The 20,823-nt window shown below is 40.8% G+C and overlaps 1 protein-coding gene across 1 annotated transcript in view; it reads right to left on the bottom strand.

Moving 5' to 3' along the window:
• LOC142390083 (uncharacterized) overlaps positions 1 to 20,823 on the bottom strand; it is a 37,389-nt gene that overhangs the window by 7,471 nt on the left and 9,095 nt on the right. The window contains exon 2 of the mRNA XM_075475451.1: positions 4,611 to 4,843. Coding sequence (XP_075331566.1) covers positions 4,611 to 4,843 — 233 coding nt within the window. The remainder of the gene's footprint in view (positions 1 to 4,610; positions 4,844 to 20,823) is intronic.

Here is a 20,823-nt window from a genome sequence, read left to right as displayed (position 1 = left end):
CCGAGATGTTTACATAAAGATCCAACCTTTCTTGACATCAAGAAACGTACCCTCTTTACGACCCTCTCAACGGATCAGCTCAAAGGAGATAACGGAGCCAGATGTGAGACCAACTAAATGGGGTTCTTTGTTTCCGAGTCTTCTCTCCCCCAGACCAGCTACGAATAATAAATTATGTAGGACACCTCCTGATAAGAGAGCAGATGTAGCCTCAACTGTCCTGCTGGTCCAACCTGAAGGAATGCCACACTTCCCTATTTTCAGAGAGTGAAAATTCCACTATAAACCTCGCTTTCCGTAGACTGAAAGTGTGAAAATCATTACTGGACAAACCTACAGATCATTTTGAAACATTCGCCATTCTTGTACCTTCTTCAATTATCAAGTTATGAAATATTGGATTTAATAGAAACTCTGCCATGGAACCACAGCACCACCCAGTGGACATAGATGACGGACACTTTTCACTATGTCAGCCTAAGCAACCATGGACAATTTCAACTACGGATGTTTAATGTTCTCATTATGTGCAATGCATAACCTAATAGTGTTTAATTCCACAGGTAACACCCAAACAGCCGCAGATCATTCTAGTTAACAGCAAGCAAAGTTGTCATTACCATTTTTGTCATGATAATATGAAGTATTGTATGCTAATAAGTGTTTCATGCTCATATTTGTGTTTATGCCTGCTTTTATGTGACAATATTGCCTGTTAAGAACATTATATTGTATAAATCAGTGTAACGTGGGTAAATGCATTTGAAAGAGAGAATTTTCCCCTTTGTTCTCAGTTCCACCCCCCTTTTTAGCTTTTTGGGTTGGGGGACAGTGAAACGCTGATTGGACGAAAGCTGACATGTGACCTCGAGTTTAAAACCCGAGCGCACCAGAGATTCTCTCTCTCATATCTACCATCTCCCCCCTCTTAGCTCGCTCTTACTGCTTACTCTCAAAATCCGCAACTCTGGGACCTCCCTGTGGTCCTCCAAGCCTTGACCACTCCCTTTGTCCCCTAAGCTTATGCTTACAATTTTTGACCTCTTGTAATCTTGTCTTTCCCCGCAACTCTTCTGTCCTCTCTCTATTTTACTCCGTAACTATTAATTCCCATTTTTTTAGACTTCCCTTTTTTTATAAAAGTCTGGTCCGATACACGCGAGTGTTTGCTAAATCACACCGCCCGGCCCAAGAAGAACAGCCGACTAAACGTCACCCAGCCGGTCACCAAGGAAACGTGGTCTCCAACAACGACGCCCAGCCGCTGGTAACCAAGGAAACGTGGTCTCCAACAACGACGCCCAGCCGCTGGTAACCAAGGAAACGTGGTCTCCAAGGACTGACGCTCACCTTGTAAATAACCACGATACTCTACGGCAAAGTAAGGTGCATAAAGTCTGATATCTTTGGAGCAGTGGAACTCTGCTGAACTCGGAGTGCTGAATCCTTCCTCTGGAGGTGATGGTTGTGCAGAGATCCGTAGGAAATAACCGGCCGAAGTGATAGCAGTTCCGTGTGAAGAACCAGACTCAGTATTAATGTTTTAACCCCAGGTCACTAGTCCTCCCGTTTAGCTAAGTCATCTCTCCCTTTCAACCGTGTTTCCCTACAACTATTGCAAAGTACCCATATTCTGTCTCTTATCAATTGTTTATACACCTATATACCTGTGCAATGTTGAATAAATGTTTATGTTAACCCATTTAAGAGCGTCACAGACAGTTACTAAAGCCGGTTACCAATCCAAATAGGACGCACGACTCAGAATGAGACTGATTCTTAAAATAACATACTAGGATTGCAAGATTTTAAACAGTCTTCCTCTTTGGACTGTAACGTAACAAATTAAAATAAAAGAGGTGGTGTCCCTGCTATTTTCGAGGTAAATGTTGATTAATAACGTGTCAACGCTACACAGAAGAGGTCCAAGAATTGACCCCTGGGGGACTCCACAAGTCATGGCCACTTTAAGTGGAAACATGTTCTCCCCCCTTCACAGCTGGCTTAAGGAGGTCCTAACTCATATCAAACTTGAGAAGGTTAGATTCTCACTTGCGGGTTCTGGTAATGTTTTCAACGAAGCCTGGCAGCCCTTTATTGAATATCTAGACAGAACTACTATTTACCCAGAAAGTCACTAGATGCCCCCCCTCTCTTTTCTTGTTTTTATTTTGTTTTTCTTCCTCCTTTTTCTGTGTTTTACTTTCTTTTGGGTGGGAAGGGATAATGGGTAACTAAGGTTCAGTCATTGAAGCCTTTCTGGCTTAAGTTAAGTTAGCTTAAGTTATCCTCTTACTACCTTTTAATAAGTCTACCTAGGTACATTATATGTGTCAATATGAACGAAAAATCTAATAAAAAAAACTGGAAGGATAGTGATGAACTCGTGAATGACTGTCATTGGAGATCTCTTGAATGCTTAAAGGGATAGTTCACCTCTTTAAAGGGACAGTTCGCCTCTTTTGACATGAAGCTGTGTAACATCCCATATCAGCAACATCATTTATGAACATCTTCTTACCCCCTGCTGCGTCCTGTGAGCAGAGTTCCAGCCTCGTTTTGGTGTTGATGAAGGTAGTCCGGCTAGTTGGCTGGGGTTTAAAAAATAAAGCGTTTTGCTTCTCAGAACAATATGCGTTCAACAGAGTAATACATTTGCATCACAAAATGATTCTCCAGGAAAAAGTCAGACCTCACAATCTCTTGGCCCTATTTTCTCTCCCTTCGTATCACTGCCTGCTGTGCAGACCGAGCAGCAAACAGGCGCAGCTGTCGGCAGGCGTCTTTCCTTTCCTTTCCTTTCCTTTCCTTTCCTTTCCTTTCCTTTCCTTTCCTTTCCTTTCCTTTCCTTGTCTTTAATTTTGTTTCCTTTCCTTGTCTTTAATTTTGTTTCCTTTCCTTTTGTTTCCTTTCCTTTCCTTGTCTTTCCTTCCCCTTTTCTTGTCTTTCCTTTCCTTTAGTTTCCTTTCCTTTCCTTTTGTTTCCTTTCCTTTCCTTGTCTTTCCTTCCCTTTTCTTTTGTTTCCTTTCCTTCCCTTTCCTTGTCTTTCCTTTCCTTTTGTTTCCTTTCCTTTCCTTGTCTTTCCTTCCCTTTCCTTGTCTTTCCTTGTCTTTCCTTTCCTTTTGTTTCCTTTCCTTTCCTTGTCTTTCCTTCCCTTTTCTTGTCTTTCCTTTTCTTTTGTTTCCTTTCCTTCCCTTTCCTTGTCTTTCCTTTCCTTTCCTTTCCTTCCCCTTTCCTTTCCTTCCCTTTCCTTGTCTTCCCTTTCCTTCTCTTTCCTTTCCTTTCTTTCCCTTCCTTTTCCTTTCCTCGTCTTTAATTTTGTTTCCTGTCCTTTCTTTCCTTGTCTTTCCTTTCCTTTTGTTTCCTTTCCTTTCCTTGTCTTTCCTTCCCTTTTCTTGTCTTTCCTTTTCTTTTGTTTCCTTTCCTTTCCTTGTCTTTCCTTCCCTTTTCTTGTCTTTCCTTTCCTTTTGTTTCCTTTCCTTTCCTTGTCTTTCCTTCCCTTTTCTTTTGTTTCCTTTCCTTCCCTTTCCTTGTCTTTCCTTTCCTTTTGTTTCCTTTCCTTTCCTTGTCTTTCCTTCCCTTTCCTTGTCTTTCCTTGTCTTTCCTTTCCTTTTGTTTCCTTTCCTTTCCTTGTCTTTCCTTCCCTTTTCTTGTCTTTCCTTTTCTTTTGTTTCCTTTCCTTCCCTTTCCTTGTCTTTCCTTTCCTTTCCTTTCCTTCCCCTTTCCTTTCCTTCCCTTTCCTTGTCTTCCCTTTCCTTCTCTTTCCTTTCCTTTCTTTCCCTTTCCTTGTCTTTCCTTTCCTTTTGTTTCCTTTCCTTTCCTTGTCTTTCCTTCCCTTTCCTTGTCTTTCCTTGTCTTTCCTTTCCTTTTGTTTCCTTTCCTTTCCTTGTCTTTCCTTCCCTTTTCTTGTCTTTCCTTTCCTTTCCTTTCCTTCCCCTTTCCTTTCCTTCCCTTTCCTTGTCTTCCCTTTCCTTCTCTTTCCTTTCCTTTCTTTCCCTTTCCTTTCCTTCCCTTTCCTTGTCTTCCCTTTCCTTCTCTTTCCTTTCCTTTCCTTTCTTTCCCTTTCCTTTTGTTTACCTGCTGTGCAGACCGTGCAGACTGAGCAGACCCCTGCTTCCGAGCAGCAAACACCGTAACAGGCGCGGCTGTCGGCAGGCGGCAGCAGGCAGTGATACGAAGGGAGAGAAAATAGGGCCAAGAGATTGTGAGGTCTGACTTTTTCCTGGAGAACCATTTTGTGATGCAAATGTATTACTCTGTTGAACGCATATTGTTCTGAGAATCAAAACGCTTTATTTTTTAAACCCCAGCCAACCAGCCGGACTACCTTCATCAACACCAAAACGAGGCTGGAACTCTGCTCACAGGACGCAGCAGGGGGTAAGAAGATGTTCATAAATGATGTTGCTGATATGGGATGTTACACAGCTTCATGTCAAAAGAGGCGAACTATCCCTTTAAGGGTGAAAGTAAGAAAGTCTCCACATGAACAATGTGAAGAGAATTGAAGGTCTTAATAAAACCACTTTTCAGCGGCTTTACTTTCCTAAGCAGCACACAGTTTGGACTCTGTGCCAGAGTGATGGGGGCATCAGGGTGAGAGTACCTACCCCGCTCTGTAACCTTCTCCCAGGCCTTCCTCTCCCTCCATCAGTCCCATGGCTCTCAGGGCCTCCCAGTGTCTTTCCGTCGGGGCGCTGCACTCCACGGCACAGTGGGAGCGCCGCTTCCTGTGGCCGTGCCCCCTTTTACCCTCCACCTGCACCGTGATCGGCTGACCATATTCGTCCACGAAGTGCAGCTCCTCTCGGTGTCGGTGATGGGAAGCTTCTCGAGTCTTAGCCTGACAAGAGGGGACGAGAAAAGCTAAAGAAACGCTTTCTGCACAGCCAAAAGAAAACGTATGGAAGCGTATTGCATTCACTTGTAAAAAAAAAAAGGGAAAAACTCCGGTTTTTCAGTCTAATTTATTTTTTGGTTTGTTTTTCGGGGTAATTTTTTCTGTTTTTCGGGGTAAACAGAAAAAATTACCCCGAAAAACAAACCAAAAAATAAATTAGACAGAAAAACAGAAAAATTTTTAATACGCTTCCGTAAAACCAGAACGAGCAGACATCACATCTGAACATGACGCGCTGTTGTGGGTGTATTCTTTGCATACTGCACCATCTGTGGGCTGCTACTGTCATGTCAAAGATTTAGCTTAAAAGAAAAGGTGTGATGTTTGATTGAAGGTCTGAGGCCGGTGTTTTCTGACAGCAGCACGGAGGCAGCGTCACAGTTAGAGTCTGATCTCCAGTGCAAGGTCGGTCGGTAACTGTGTTGCATAACGTGGCCTATGATTCATGCAGTCTTTATTTAAAAAGATTTTAAAAAACTGAGTCATTTTGCATAAGTTGGACAGCGGAAAAGAGAAGTCTGCAGGTTTGTGCTCCGGTTGAACAGCAGATGAACTCAGAGAGTTTCTCCTCTGGGTGGACGCGTGTTAATTAGTGCAAACAGCTGCTGCTGTGTCGGGGTAAAGAGCCCCACCGCAGTGACCCTCTCACACAGAAAGCGTCAGACTACGGATGTGTTTTATGTCCATGTGAAGCTTCGATGCTCATTACACACCGACAGACTAAGAGGGAGAAAGGTGGGAAAGCTCTAAATCTGTTCGTTTGTAGATCTCATGTATTACAGATTGGCCTGGGCAACGATTAAAATGTTTAATCTAATTAATCACATGATTTCCCTGATTAATCACGATTAATCACATTTGTACGCAGAATCCAAAAATGAATCCAAAAGTAGTGTATAGCTTTTAGCATTTAGCTTTATTTTAAATGTGCTGCCATATGAATGAAAGTGCCATAACATTTGTTGTGCAAACACACTTTTAACATCAGCATCTTTCTGTAGTTTTTATGTAGAAGCCTCGCTCCACTGTCTGTTTCCTTGAATGACTTGCTGCTATCAGTTGTGTGTTTTGCCTTTAAGTGATATTTTAGACTGGAACTACTACGCTGAGAAGACAATTCAACTTGGCAGTGTTTACAGATGACTTTGGTTCTGTCGACTCCGCCGTCTGGAAGAACTTTAAAATGAAAATGGCCGAGTAAAAGTTCCGTACCCTTCTCCATGTTTGGTGGATCCGCCGATTACTTTCTTTTCCTGTTCCACAGCAGACAGCAGCAGACTTTTACAAAATAAAAGCCCGTGAGCAACAGACTTTTACAAAATAAAAGCCTGTGAGCGACAGACTTTTACAAAATAAAAGCCTGTGAGCAACAGACTTTTACAAAATAAAAGCCTGTGAGCAGCAGACTTTTACAATAATAAAATAAATAATAAAACCTTTGTCAATGTGCGATAAAATATTTATCGGCATTAAATAAACAAGTTAACGTGATAATAACGAGTTAACTGGCCCAGCCCTAATTACAGACACAAATAAAAACAGCAGAAACCGTGACGAAGATTATTATTGATCATCATTAAAATCCTGACACTGATTATTAGACGTAAACACGGTCAGGCGAGTGGATTAGCAGTTAATTTGATCATTTGTGGGGCAGCTTGTGAAAAAACTTCAGGTCGCTTCAGACTTATTTTGGGTCAGTTCTACATTTATTCACATTGGAAGTGAATTCTGCATCAAATTATAGCTGAGAGTCTGCACTCTGAGCTCATATCCATCATACAACTATAACCTATAATTAAATAACTACGCTTTCCTTTTGTGTGTAATTATCATCGTTAAAATGTTCAAATATTCATGGACCGCAGCTTTTATTTGTTTCAAAGATAAACGCTTAAGGTCAGATTGCAGGTTTGTTGTATTTTAAATAATTATATCCCATTTGTTAATATTATATAAACACTGCATTAGTCTCATCATTAACTGTTTATTTCTCCTTTTAAAAACTATAAACAGATTCATTTTCACACAGAACAGTTCAGTCTGATGCAGCTCGTGACATTAGCTTAGCATGGTTGTGAGACACCGTAAATCTTTGTCCTGTGCTTTGTTGTGCTAGCTGTGCTAGCTGTATTAGCATCCTGGGAACCACCCTAACGTCTCACGGGATGACTTCCCCTGGCGGTTTGATTCACTGTTTAAATGTTGAGCAGATTCCACTCACACCAGCACAGAGATGATGCAAACCAACAGTTTTACTCTTGCATTGACTCTGTGTAACATCTGCAGGAAAAACCTCAGTCAACTGACTTTAAATGGTGGAAACAGGCCATCGACCGGTTTCTGGTACATTAAGGCCTCAGTATGCTACTCCGTCGCTATCCGACTCCGTGGTCCTGCAGAGGCTATTAAACCTTTCAAAGTTCTCCGTCGGGCTGTTGGATACCCAAGGCAGTTCACCTCCCGATCAGTAGGCGTCGCTACGTTAGACGACCCAATCTGGCGTCTCACATACTTTTTTGAGTTAGTATGCGAGTTTGAGTAAGCGAGAAGTTCCCGGATGCATACTAGATTCTCCTAAATGTTGGGTATGCATCATGAGGTTACTACTCATACTCAAACTACCCAAGATGCAACGTAACGTAACGTCGCCGATCGTCATTTCCTGTCAAAACGGCAGTTTCAAGCTAGCTACAACGAGGGTAGGTTCACTTCCTGTTTTCAAAACAAAAGCACCAATTGTATGGTAATGGCTTTCCCTATGATAAAAGGCAACGGGTATTTTATTTTGTGAAAATAACAGGAAGTGCGTTAGCTCACTGCGGCTAGCTTTAGTAGCGCCGAATTCGTGGGAACAAAATTGTAAACAGCCGGTATTTTGTCAGGTTTTCAACACGTTGGGGATCTAAACGACTACTTTCTCTCCTGAAAATGTTTCAAATGTTGCTAAAGTTTACAGAGTTTAGAGCTTAAAGGATAAGATCGGTTTTTTGACATTGGGCCCTTGATTTCACATTATAACATGATGTTCTACTCACCCCTGCTTGTTGTTGAACATTTGGAGCTGTTCCGAAGATATTCGCGAGGCGTCTGGCTGCTCTCTTGAGATATTCGGCCATGAAACGGTTTCCTATGGGCAAGCTTATACAGGCACAAACTATGCTGTTTATAATTTATTAATTACTGTACATTAGCACTGATAACGTGGAGGTGCGTCGCTTACTTAAAAAAATCCGGGTTATTGTAATTTTGATTTTTTTGTCGTAAAGTGGGTGTTACTGACGTCCTTGTCGTGCTACTACCACAGACAGCCCACAGACCTGCTGCCTATTTATTCATTCGGCTAAAATTCAAAATTAGTAACCCGGATTTTTTTAAGTAAGCGACGTACCTCCACGTTATCAGTGCTAGTGTACAGTAATTAATAAATTAGAAACAGCATAGTTTGTGCCTGTATAAGCTTGCCCATAGGAAACCGTTTCATGGCCGAATATCTCAAGAGAGCAGCCAGACGCCTCGCGAATATCTTCGGAACAGCTCCAAATGTTCAACAACACGCAGGGGTGAGTAGAACATCATGTTATAATGTGAAATCAAGGGCCCAATGTCAAAAAAACGGTCTTATCCTTTAAGGGAAATCAGCTTCAGGCCGGCTGGAGCGAAATGCATTGTGGGTAAACGCTCTGCATACTGTCTGATCGAGTAGTATGTAGTATGTAGTATGGAAGTATGGAAGTATGGAAGTATGCAGTATGTAGTATGGAAGTATGCAGTATGTAGTATGTCGTATGGAAGTATGTAGTATGTAGTATGCAGTATGTAGTATGCAGTATGCAGTATGTAGTATGCAGTATGTAGTATGCAGTATGTAGTATGCAGTATGTAGTATGTAGTATGGAAGTATGGAAGTATGGAAGTATGCAGTATGTAGTATGGAAGTATGCAGTATGTAGTATGTCGTATGGAAGTATGTAGTATGTAGTATGCAGTATGTAGTATGCAGTATGCAGTATGTAGTATGCAGTATGCAGTATGCAGTATGTAGTATGCAGTATGTAGAATGTAGTATGGAAGTATGCAGTATGTAGTATGCAGTATGTAGTATGCAGTATGTAGTATGCAGTATGTAGTATGTAGTTTGGAAGTATGCAGTATGTAGTATGCAGTATGTAGTATGCAGTATGTAGTATGTAGTATGTAGTATGTAGTATGGAGGTATGCAGTATGTAGTATGTAGTATGGAAGTATGCAGTATGTAGTATGTAGTATGTAGTATGGAAGTATGTAGTATGTAGTATGTAGTATGCAGTATGTAGTATGTAGTATGCAGTATGTAGTATGCAGTATGTAGTATGTAGTATGGAAGTATGTAGTATGTAGTATGTAGTATGTAGTATGCAGTATGTAGTATGTAGTATGTAGTATGCAGTATGTAGTATGTAGTATGGAAGTATGTAGTATGTAGTATGTAGTATGCAGTATGTAGTATGCAGTATGTAGTATGTAGTATGGAAGTATGTAGTATGTAGTATGCAGTATGTAGTATGTAGTATGCAGTATGTAGTATGTAGTATGTAGTATGCAGTATGTAGTATGTAGTATGCAGTATGTAGTATGTAGTATGGAAGTATGCAGTATGTAGTATGTAGTATGTAGTATGTAGTATGTAGTATGTAGTATGGAAGTATGCAGTATGTAGTATGCAGTATGCAGTATGTAGTATGCAGTATGTAGTATGTAGTATGGAAGTATGCAGTATGTAGTATGTAGTATGCAGTATGTAGTATGCAGTATGTAGTATGTAGTATGGAAGTATGTAGTATGCAGTATGTAGTATGCAGTATGTAGTATGTAGTATGCAGTATGTAGTATGTAGTATGTAGTATGCAGTATGTAGTATGTAGTATGCAGTATGTAGTATGCAGTATGTAGTATGTAGTATGGAAGTATGCAGTATGTAGTATGTAGTATGCAGTATGTAGTATGTAGTATGCAGTATGTAGTATGTAGTATGCAGTATGTAGTATGCAGTATGTAGTATGTAGTATGGAAGTATGCAGTATGTAGTATGCAGTATGTAGTATGTAGTATGTAGTATGGAAGTATGCAGTATGTAGTATGTAGTATGCAGTATGTAGTATGTAGTATGCAGTATGTAGTATGTAGTATGTAGTATGTAGTATGGAAGTATGCAGTATGTAGTATGCAGTATGTAGTATGCAGTATGTAGTATGCAGTATGTAGTATGTAGTATGCAGTATGTAGTATGTAGTATGCAGTATGTAGTATGCAGTATGTAGTATGCAGTATGCAGTATGTAGTATGTAGTATGCAGTATGTAGTATGTAGTATGTAGTATGGAAGTATGCAGTATGCAGTATGTAGTATGTAGTATGCAGTATGTAGTATGCAGTATGCAGTATGTAGTATGTAGTATGCAGTATGTAGTATGTAGTATGTAGTATGCAGTATGTAGTATGCAGTATGTAGTATGCAGTATGCAGTATGTAGTATGTAGTATGCAGTATGTAGTATGTAGTATGTAGTATGGAAGTATGCAGTATGCAGTATGTAGTATGGAAGTATGTAGTATGTAGTATGCAGTATGCAGTATGTAGTATGCAGTATGTAGTATGTAGTATGCAGTATGCAGTATGTAGTATGCAGTATGTAGTATGTAGTATGGAAGTATGTAGTATGTAGTATGTAGTATGCAGTATGTAGTATGCAGTATGTAGTATGTAGTATGTAGTATGTAGTATGGAAGTATGTAGTATGTAGTATGTAGTATGCAGTATGTAGTATGCAGTATGTAGTATGTAGTATGGAAGTATGCAGTATGTAGTATGCAGTATGTAGTATGTAGTATGGAAGTATGTAGTATGTAGTATGTAGTATGCAGTATGTAGTATGCAGTATGTAGTATGTAGTATGGAAGTATGCAGTATGTAGTATGCAGTATGTAGTATGTAGTATGGAAGTATGTAGTATGTAGTATGTAGTATGCAGTATGTAGTATGTAGTATGTAGTATGTAGTATGCAGTATGCAGTATGTAGTATGCAGTATGTAGTATGTAGTATGGAAGTATGTAGTATGTAGTATGCAGTATGTAGTATGCAGTATGTAGTATGTAGTATGTAGTATGTAGTATGCAGTATGCAGTATGTAGTATGCAGTATGTAGTATGTAGTATGGAAGTATGTAGTATGTAGTATGTAGTATGCAGTATGTAGTATGTAGTATGTAGTATGTAGTATGCAGTATGCAGTATGTAGTATGCAGTATGTAGTATGTAGTATGGAAGTATGCAGTATGTAGTATGTAGTATGGAAGTATGCAGTATGTAGTATGCAGTATGTAGTATGTAGTATGTAGTATGCAGTATGCAGTATGTAGTATGCAGTATGTAGTATGTAGTATGGAAGTATGCAGTATGTAGTATGCAGTATGTAGTATGTAGTATGCAGTATGCAGTATGTAGTATGCAGTATGTAGTATGTAGTATGGAAGTATGCAGTATGTAGTATGCAGTATGTAGTATGCGGTTTTCAACACAGCCTTAGTGTAAACTGTCTGATCAGTATGTGGATCGTCTCTGATATCATCTGTTGAAAAGGTGCATTTGATTAGATTAAGTTGAATTGTACTGACCAGTGTCCACAGATATCAGCTTGAATAGTTTGATTTCTCCTCACACTTTACGTGGTTGAGTTATTCGTTAGCATAAAAACATGTGAATCCTCCAACTTTAGGTGGAAGAGAAACAGGGAGCTGCAGTGTAAAATGTGACACCGTTCTGTCGGCTGAGAACACAAAAGGACGGAGCGCTCGCGCCCTGAAGGGCAGTCAGTCATTACGTCTGTCCACCGTGCAGTGGTGGCCGCTCGCTGTAGCATCGCCTGTTCAAGTTAAGTTGCAGTTAAGCTGCAGAGATGCAACACGATGTAGGTCAGGCTTCGGCCCTCCGTGTCCTCCGGACGTGCTCTGGAGTCTTCACTCAGTGCTGAACCCGGGGCCACAAACACATGCACACACAGTCTGTCGCACAAAGCCGCGCAAACAGGAAGACGTGCACGAATAAATGCACAGTTCATACATGTGGAAACCTGCTGGCCACAACGGCGCACACGCAGAAACACGAACACGAGCACGCAGAAACACGAGCACGCAGAAACACGAGCACGGCGGGCCGAGTGTTGTGCCGTACCCTGGAGACGTGCTGCTCCGCTGCACTTTGACAGTAACTCGCTCTGATCGCTCTGCCTCTTCTTCTGTCTCCCTCTTTTCTGGCCGTTGTTTGTGATGCTTTGACTAAATTTTCACTGCCTCAAAGTGCAAAAACTCACTAAATGTGACACTCTTCGTTCTCAGCACAAAATCACAGTTAGCGAGCAAAAAAGTGTCGAATGCAGAAAGTTTGGACGAAACTTTACAGCCCCAGCTGGTCTGTAAATTAAATCCTGAAATACTTCAGAGTTTCACTGTAAACACACACACATTATGCAACCAAAAGTAACGTTTTAAAATGTGTTTAAAGACATGTAGACATTTTTAAATCCAGCTTAAAAACATTTCTGTTCTCATGTGTCTGTGCATGAAATCTGCACGATATCTTTGAACTTATCTGGACTGTTGCTTGTTTTTAAATTCATTAAAACTGTTTTATTTGTTTCTCTTTATATTCTTTTATGTATTTTTAATGCTTCTTCCACTCCCTGCTGCAATGCTTTTATTTTATGTAAAGCACTTTGAATTGTTCTGTACATGAAATGTGCTATAGATAAATTTGATTTGATTTGATTTGATTAAAGATCTTCGTTCCATAAAAGAAAATTAAAGAAACAATGAATAAAATAGTCTGGGGAAAGGTTCAGGTTGTCAGCTAACAAGCTAGGTTTTATGTTAGATTATTGTCAGGATTTTGAATGAACTGAACACCGCTGAAAGTCTACAGTGTTGGGGACCTTACAAACTGAAGTCATTCATTTCTGGGTTAAACTGGACTTTACTCGGAAAGTTTGACTTTCTGTCCACGTACCGTTAGCATTAGCATTAGCATAAGTGCCACACAGCTAAGCTTAAGCTGCACTTTGGTCTGAAAGGTCATTGTATTGATGCCTCTTCTGAGGTTTTGCTGTGATAATGTTTAAACAGGAAGGTTAATTTGAGTAAAATTGATGTTAGTTGTGATTTAAACATCCCGTTCTGCCTAGTCTCTCTGTCATGATGTAGCACATCCGCCATTCGCTTCCTTTCGAGACCGGAGGTCCAGTTAGCATGTGGGCTACGTGTCATCCATTGTTGTAGCCTATCTGGCTAACACGTGACTTATTGTGCACGTGGTTACGGCCGCCATTTTGTTTTGTGGTTCGCTCTTCTCACATTCACACACACACACATGCACAGATGGTCTGTCTTTTATTGCTTGTTCAGTTGTAGCATAGCATGGTAGCTTAGATTACAATAGTGTTTATTGATGAAATTCCCATTGATTTAATCATTGTTCCAACTTTAATAAATTCTATTGTACTATTTTAAAGGAGAAGACGTTTGCGGTCATTGTGTATGAAGGTCAGGGCTCAGACTTTTAGCCTTCATATCTGTTCTGTATACATGTCCATGTGGGACAGATGTGACATATAAACCAGCATATTTTGAGACTGATTCTGGGTTTTTTAAATTTTTTTTTAGCCTTGGACTTTTGTCAGTGGTGCCTCGTAGTTAAATGAGTTTCATGAATAATTTTATTGAATATTAAAGGGGAACTCCGGGGCATTTGAAGCGCATTTCCATTGCTAGAGGTTGTCAAATACTGATAGTAGGACACAGAGAGGTGCGTATCTGCGCTCCCTGTGTGGAGATCGCGCTGTTCGCTCAGCCTGTCATGCGAGGCTAATACGTGGTGGCTAAGGGGCAAATGCTAACCCTTCCACGTAAAACAACAACTTGCACACAGCAGAAACGTCACACCACTTTATAAACCATCCGACAATAAAGTCACAAGCCTTACCATCAAAACCATATGCATGGTTCTCACATTACTGGCATGGGGACGTTACAAAACAACTTTATAAACAGCATGTAACTCACCGGTTGTCGGTAGGCGCCCGCATGTGAAAGCCCAAAAGAGTCAATGGACAATAATCCCATATACAAAACAATTATATTCTCTAGAAAAACTGCGTTCAAGTATTTAAAACATTACAACAATATTACTGGGCATGTATTGTTGTAATGTTTTAAATACTTGAACGCAGTTTTTCTAGAGAATATAATTGTTTTGTATATGGGATTATTCTCCATCGACTCTTTTGGGCTTTCACATGCGCGAGCCTACAACCAGCCGGTGAGTGACATGCTGTTTATAAAGTTGTTTTGTAACGTCCCCATGCCAGTAATGTGAGAACCATGCATATGGTTTTGATGGTAAGGCTTGTGACTTTATTGTCGGATGGGTTATAAAGTGGTGTGACGTTTCTGCAGTGTGCAAGTTGTTGTTTTACGTGGAAGGGTTAGCGCTTGCCCCTTAGCCACCACGTATTAGCCTCGCATGACAGGCTGTGCGAACAGCGCGATCTCCACACAGGGAGCGCCGATTTGCACCTCTCTGTGTCCTACTATCAGTATTTGACAACCTCTAGCAATGGAAACGCGCTTCAAATGCCCCGGAGTTCCCCTTTAATAGCTGTTCTTGGACACTTTATTATAATAAATATTAGCTAATAACAAAGCCAGCTCCTGCGTGATCCCCAACAGCAGAGATGTGAATCAGACATGTTTCCATTCACTAGTTTTTAACGGGAGTAAAATAGACTGTATTAGATGGTGTTAAAGGCTACGTTGCTGCTGGCTGTAGTTTTAATTCTGTGCTAACAAGAAACCAACCTCACGGAGGAAAACTAAAAGTAACAGCTGGAAATAATAAGGGTTTAATATCTTAACTGGGAAGATGTTTTATCGTTGGCGCCAGTGGAAACAGCTGGTGAGCCACGTCTGTTGTTCAAGATCCTAGAGAAGGTGGTCTCTGAACGACTGTCATTATTCCTGGATCAAAGTAACACCCATGAGACGTTTCAGTCTGGTTTCCGCAAACATAAATACGAATATTTTATAAAAACAAATATAAAAATCTCTACGGAAAGTGTCCAGTGACATTCTGATGTCTGCTGATTCGGGGAAATGCACTGTTCTAGTTCTCTCAGATCTGTCCTCAGCCTTTGACACGTTGACCACTAAATCCTGCTGAGTAGACTGAGGGATGAAGTAGGTCTGTCAGGTTCAGTTCTACACCTTTCTGGGCCTAGTTTTAGTGTCACAGCTAACCAAATAAGGTCTGAGTCAGCAGATCTGCTGTGTGGAGTCCCTCTAGGTTCTGTCTTGGGTCCTGTATCATTTTTGCTGTATTTGATCCCTTTGGGAAAAATCATCCAGAGATTTTCTGATGTTTCGTACCACATATTTTGCTGATGATATCCAGCTTTACTGCTCTTTGCAGCCAACTGAGCTCCAGAGGCTAAAGTCCTCAGTTCATTGTTCGGTGGAGATAAAACGATGGCTAAATGATAACACCTCGCAGCTAAATGTGGACAAAACTGAAACACTGGTTATTACCCCCGATGACTCCATTCCAGGGATTAACCAGTACTTGGGTGACTTGGGCCAGTCTGTTAATAATAATAATAAGAGAATAATAAACATCCTCTCCACAGCATCCTGGCAGGACAGAGGAGCAGTGAGAGGCTGCAGGACTGAGAGCTTCAGGAGGTCCTTTGTTCCCACAGCCAGAAGGCTTTTTAACAGGGACTGCTGAGTTCTTCTCAAATTGATTGATTGGTTTATTTTTTAATTTTAATTTTTTTTATTTTAATTTTTTTTAATTTAATTTTATTATTTTTTTAATTTGTTTATTTAGTCATTTACTATCATTATTATTATTATTATTAGTTAGTAGTAGTATTTTTACTAGAATTGGTATTATTGTTGTTGTTAATATACAATCATTGTAAATATTTATAATTTTTTTGAGCTACTTGACTAATTTTAATTTCCCCTATTGGGGGATGAATAAAGTATTTTTCTATTCTATTCTTAAACCGAGCCTCAGAAACCCGGGTGTTGTGTTTGACAAAGACACGTCAAACAGCCGACCAAAAACTGCTTTTTTCAACCGAGGAAAATCTCCAAACTCAGGGAAACGGTGTCACAAAATGATTTGGAGCTGATCATTCATGCATTTGTGTCTTCGCGCTTGGACTGTTGTAATAGTTTGTTTTCATGTCTGAACAAGAAGGAGCCGTCTCGCCTGCAGTTAAAGCAAAACTAACTGACCCGCTGTAATAGGAGGACTCACTTAACCCCTGCTCCTAAAGCTCTTCATTGGCAACCAGTTTCCTCTGGGATAAATGTTAAAGTTTTGGTTTTATCTCTCAGAGCGTTGCATGGTCAGGCTCCAGCTTACATCAGGGACCTGATCCAGCCTCACACCCCAGCTGGGGATCTGAGGCAGTCCCAGCGTCAAGAGGGGAAAAAATGTAGTATTTTCTTTTTTTAAAAACATAGCTTTTAGTCTATGATGTGTTAAAAACAACAGAAAACTCCACTGACTTCTTCAAACCAAAATTAACAGCCAGGGTAAAAAAAAAAAACAGTTGTGCAATTCCAAATTCCGAGTTTCCAGTTGTCCTTGAACTTCAAACGTTCGTCGAATCATAGCGTGATACGTCATGCCGTCAGCGGCATCATCCCGCCACAAACAAGAGGGCGGAGACAGAGAGAAACTCCAGGTTTCTCGAGTAAAACCTGGTCCCGACCAGGTTAGGTTCAGAGAGTCTGTTACTACGGTAACTGACGAGAGGTTAAGTTACCTCTCTTTGTGAAACAGAAAACTCAGAGTTTCCCTCATTTCAGGGTTAATAAACTCAGAGTTTCCCTCATTTCTGGGTTAATAAACTCAGAGTTTCCCTCATTTCAGGGTTAATAAACTCAGAGTTTCCTTCATTTCAGGGTTAATAAACTCAGAGTTTCCCTCATTTCTGGTTAATAAACTCAGAGTTTCCCTCATTTCTGGTTAATAAACTCAGAGTTTCCCTCATTTCTGGTTAATAAACTCAGAGTTTCCCTCATTTCTGGGTTAACAAACTCAGAGTTTCCCTCATTTCTGGTTAATAAACTCAGAGTTTCCCTCATTTCTGGTTAATAAACTCAGAGTTTCCCTCATTTCAGGGTTAATAAACTCAGAGTTTCCCTCATTTCAGGGTTAATAAACTCAGAGTTTCCCTCATTTCAGGGTTAATAAACTCAGAGTTTCCCTCATTTCTGGTTAATAAACTCAGAGTTTCCCTCATTTCTGGTTAATAAACTCAGAGTTTCCCTCATTTCTGGTTAATAAACTCAGAGTTTCCCTCATTTCTGGTTAATAAACTCAGAGTTTCCCTCATTTCTGGTTAATAAACTCAGAGTTTCCCTCATTTCAGGGTTAATAAACTCAGAGTTTCCCTCATTTCTGGTTAATAAACTCAGAGTTTCCCTCATTTCTGGTTAATAAACTCAGAGTTTCCCTCATTTCAGGGTTAATAAACTCAGAGTTTCCCTCATTTCTGGTTAATAAACTCAGAGTTTTCACTAAACCTGCTTCGTGAAACGGACCTCTGGTCATTTTATCGTTTGGATTGTTGCTAATGTTTGTTAGCAATGTGGTTATTGATGACACGTTGTTGGATATGTTAAATCAGCGCCTCTGATCTGTGGAGTCTGTTTTGATGTTGCTCTGTTATGTTTTCTTATTCTATGCAGCATCACGCACTCGTTTCCGGACCAGAGGAGACCGATCCTTCCAGGCTTTGGAACCATCTTCCTCTCTGCGTTCGATGGAGTCTGTTGACGCCTTCTAAAGGCAGCTTAAGACCTATTTATTGGTTCAGCTTTTTGCTTAATTGTCTTAGGGCTGCTATGACTGTCACTGAGTTGCTGTTTCTGTTGTAACTGTAAAGCGCTTTGGGACCCTGCTCTGTGTACAAATAAAGCTTACTGACTTACTTACTTCCATTCCGCCCTTATGTGCATTCGTGCATCAGTTTTCTCATTTTTAATCAAAACTGTTAATAAAAAAAACAGTGAGAAAAACCCAGCTTGTGCCATCCAACCCGATTAGAGTTTCAAATGAAGAGCGTTCAGTCAAGTGTTGCATAAAGCAGCAGCATCAGTGTGGCATCATCACACTCTGACAGTCCAACAGTTACACAAGAAGCACAGATTCTGAGCAGCAGCCCACACGGCCCAACATTAACGCGTTATCCTGCACTTTGCTCAAGCCACAAGAGCAACGTTCACGGTGCAAAAGTTCACCGCCGTCCCTCGCTGTACGAGCAGATCCACTGAGCTGTGATACATCATTTAGAAAGCTAAAGGTGGGAACATATCTGATGATGAATGCTCACATATTTGGAAAACACAGCAGTCAACAACATCATCACGTGTTTGGAGACTACATTGCTGGAAAAATTGAATTAGCTTTTTCTAACACCCAAAATTAGGAATAAACATACTTCATTACCACAGCCGTGTTGGAGAAGCTGTGGAGACGTAAATGTGAACCACTCACATGTGTTCTGTCCTAAAATCACAAAATTCTGGGAAGATGTTCATTGGGTTATGTGCAGAATTTTGGGTTATGTTGTATCCAAGTCTTGTACATTATTAAATCTTGGTGTTATTACAGAAAATGTTGTGTTGAAAGATGATAGATACATATTGAAAATTATATTAGTAGCCTGTAGAAAGGCAATTACAAGAAAATGGTACAAGACAGACCCACCATCCCAGGAAGATTGGTTGAAAGTTATGAACGAAATACATATTATGGAACAACTGACTTATAAAATAAGGACTCAAGAGGATCAATACTGCCGGAAGTGGGAGAAATGGACTGAATACATAAAAACGACAGGACAAGGACCATCACATGGACATCGAAAATTGATCAAACTGTAGAAACATGGTGATCCAACATGTTCTTTTTCACTTTTTTGTTTTTTATTTGTCCCCCCCCCCCACTCCCCTTGCCCTTGCATAATGTTCTAAAGAAAAACAATAAAAAGAAAGTATCAAAAAAAAAAAAAAGCTCTGCTCAGGCTGGAGCTGTGTTAATTACGTCAACCAGGACGATGACGAAAATATTTCGTTAACGCCCCTTTTCCCCGTGACGATGACGAGACGATGACGCACAAAATTGCTTCCAGAAAATAAAAATATGACGAGAACAAAAAATTATTTCCGTTAACGGGACTAAGACAAGACGAATGGACATTAAAAAATGTAATTGTTTATAATTAATTTGTAATTACGCGCTGTTGCCCTGTCCCACAGAACATTAGTTAGCTAACTAGCTCTGACAGCGGCACGCTGACGGTGTTATTTGTCGCCCATATCAAAACAATTGGAGAGAGCTTTTGGAAACATTGGTCATGACTGATCATTATATTGAATCGGTTATTTTCCAACAAGCATGGTGAACAGCACTCAACGTTAACATGATCAGAAGTGTGTCAGAATCACAACAGTTAGCGCAGTGTGTTCGGACAGCGGGACAATGACAAATACACGTCTGCCTGTGTTGTGTTGATCAGAATATTTAGGCGAGTAAAATATGGTAGTAGATTCGCCAGACCAGAGCGAGCTACTATGAGACTGACCGAAAAGTAGTCGAACTTAGATGCACGTGGTGTTGAAATTGATTGGGTACAGTAGTAAAGCCAGTCATGATCAACCTACCGGTAACTAGCTAATGTGTGTGTGTGTGTGTGTGTGTGTGTGTGTGTGTGTGTGTGTGTGTGTGTGTGTGTGTGGAGAAGTTCTATTATGTACAGTGTTGACTAAAATGACTAAAATTTGACTAAGACTAAAATTGATTTTCGACATTGTGACTAAGACTAAATTAAAAAAAGCTGACGAAATTAACACTGGGCTGGAGGAAAAGGTGAGGAAACGCAGCATAAACACGGCGTCCTCTGCTGAAACTGGAGCAGATTCAGAAACATTGGGGAGGAAAATAGATTGTGTGATCTGAGCAAAGTGGAGAGTGAGTCACGTCCTCCTTTGTGCTGAGAGCACAAAGAGCGTGGACACGATTGGCTGAGACCGCGGAGCGTTCTGGCTCTGTGGATGTTTGCTTCATGCTGAAACATGGGCTGTGCAGGCGTGACATGATGGCATGTAATGCCCCCCCCCCCAGCCCTGCATGCACCACCACCCATTTATGTCAAACTGTCCATCTTCATACCATCACGGGAAACTCTGTCCTGGGATCAGATTCTGTTCCCGGCTGTCAGCACGCGCAGATCAAACATGTACTCGCAGCTTTAGCAGCCGCCACATCAGATCCCGTCGATGCTCTGAGTCAGAGAGCCTCAGCCTTCACCTGGCAGCACACAGGCTCAGCTTTTTATTCTGAGGGCCTCGTTCAGAATAAAAAGCATCCTTCCTGCATCATCCGCCCGCCGGCAGCGGGACACAGACACCACCAGCCCGAGTTAAAAGGAAAAGGTGGAGAAATAAAGCCCAGAAAAGGAGAGGACCCCTTAAACTGTGATTCAGGGGCCGTTTACACGGAAACGGGTTAAAAACGCAAAACCTCTTTTGTGGATGCACTATATCGTTTAGATGGAAACGGCGTTTTGGGGGCATGAAAACGCAAAAAAGTGAAACCGCCCTCCAGAGTGGAATTCCTGAAAACGCTCCGCTGTCGCTCCGCCGTGTAAAGGATGAAAACGCAAAACTGCGTTTCTCGTCACATAGAAATGACGTGACGAGCATGATAAAGCGCCAGGAAACCGTGAGAAACACATCAGTAGGCTATCAACATGTCCGTCCCTGCGGACTTTCAACTCGCCTTAGGCGTTCAAGAGTCATTTCATCAGATAACAG

This window comes from Odontesthes bonariensis, chromosome 10 (assembly GCF_027942865.1).
Source record: "Odontesthes bonariensis isolate fOdoBon6 chromosome 10, fOdoBon6.hap1, whole genome shotgun sequence".
Lineage (NCBI taxonomy): Eukaryota > Metazoa > Chordata > Actinopteri > Atheriniformes > Atherinopsidae > Odontesthes > Odontesthes bonariensis.
Note: the sequence above shows the minus strand (reverse complement) of the source record. Positions and strands in the feature narration are given on the sequence as shown.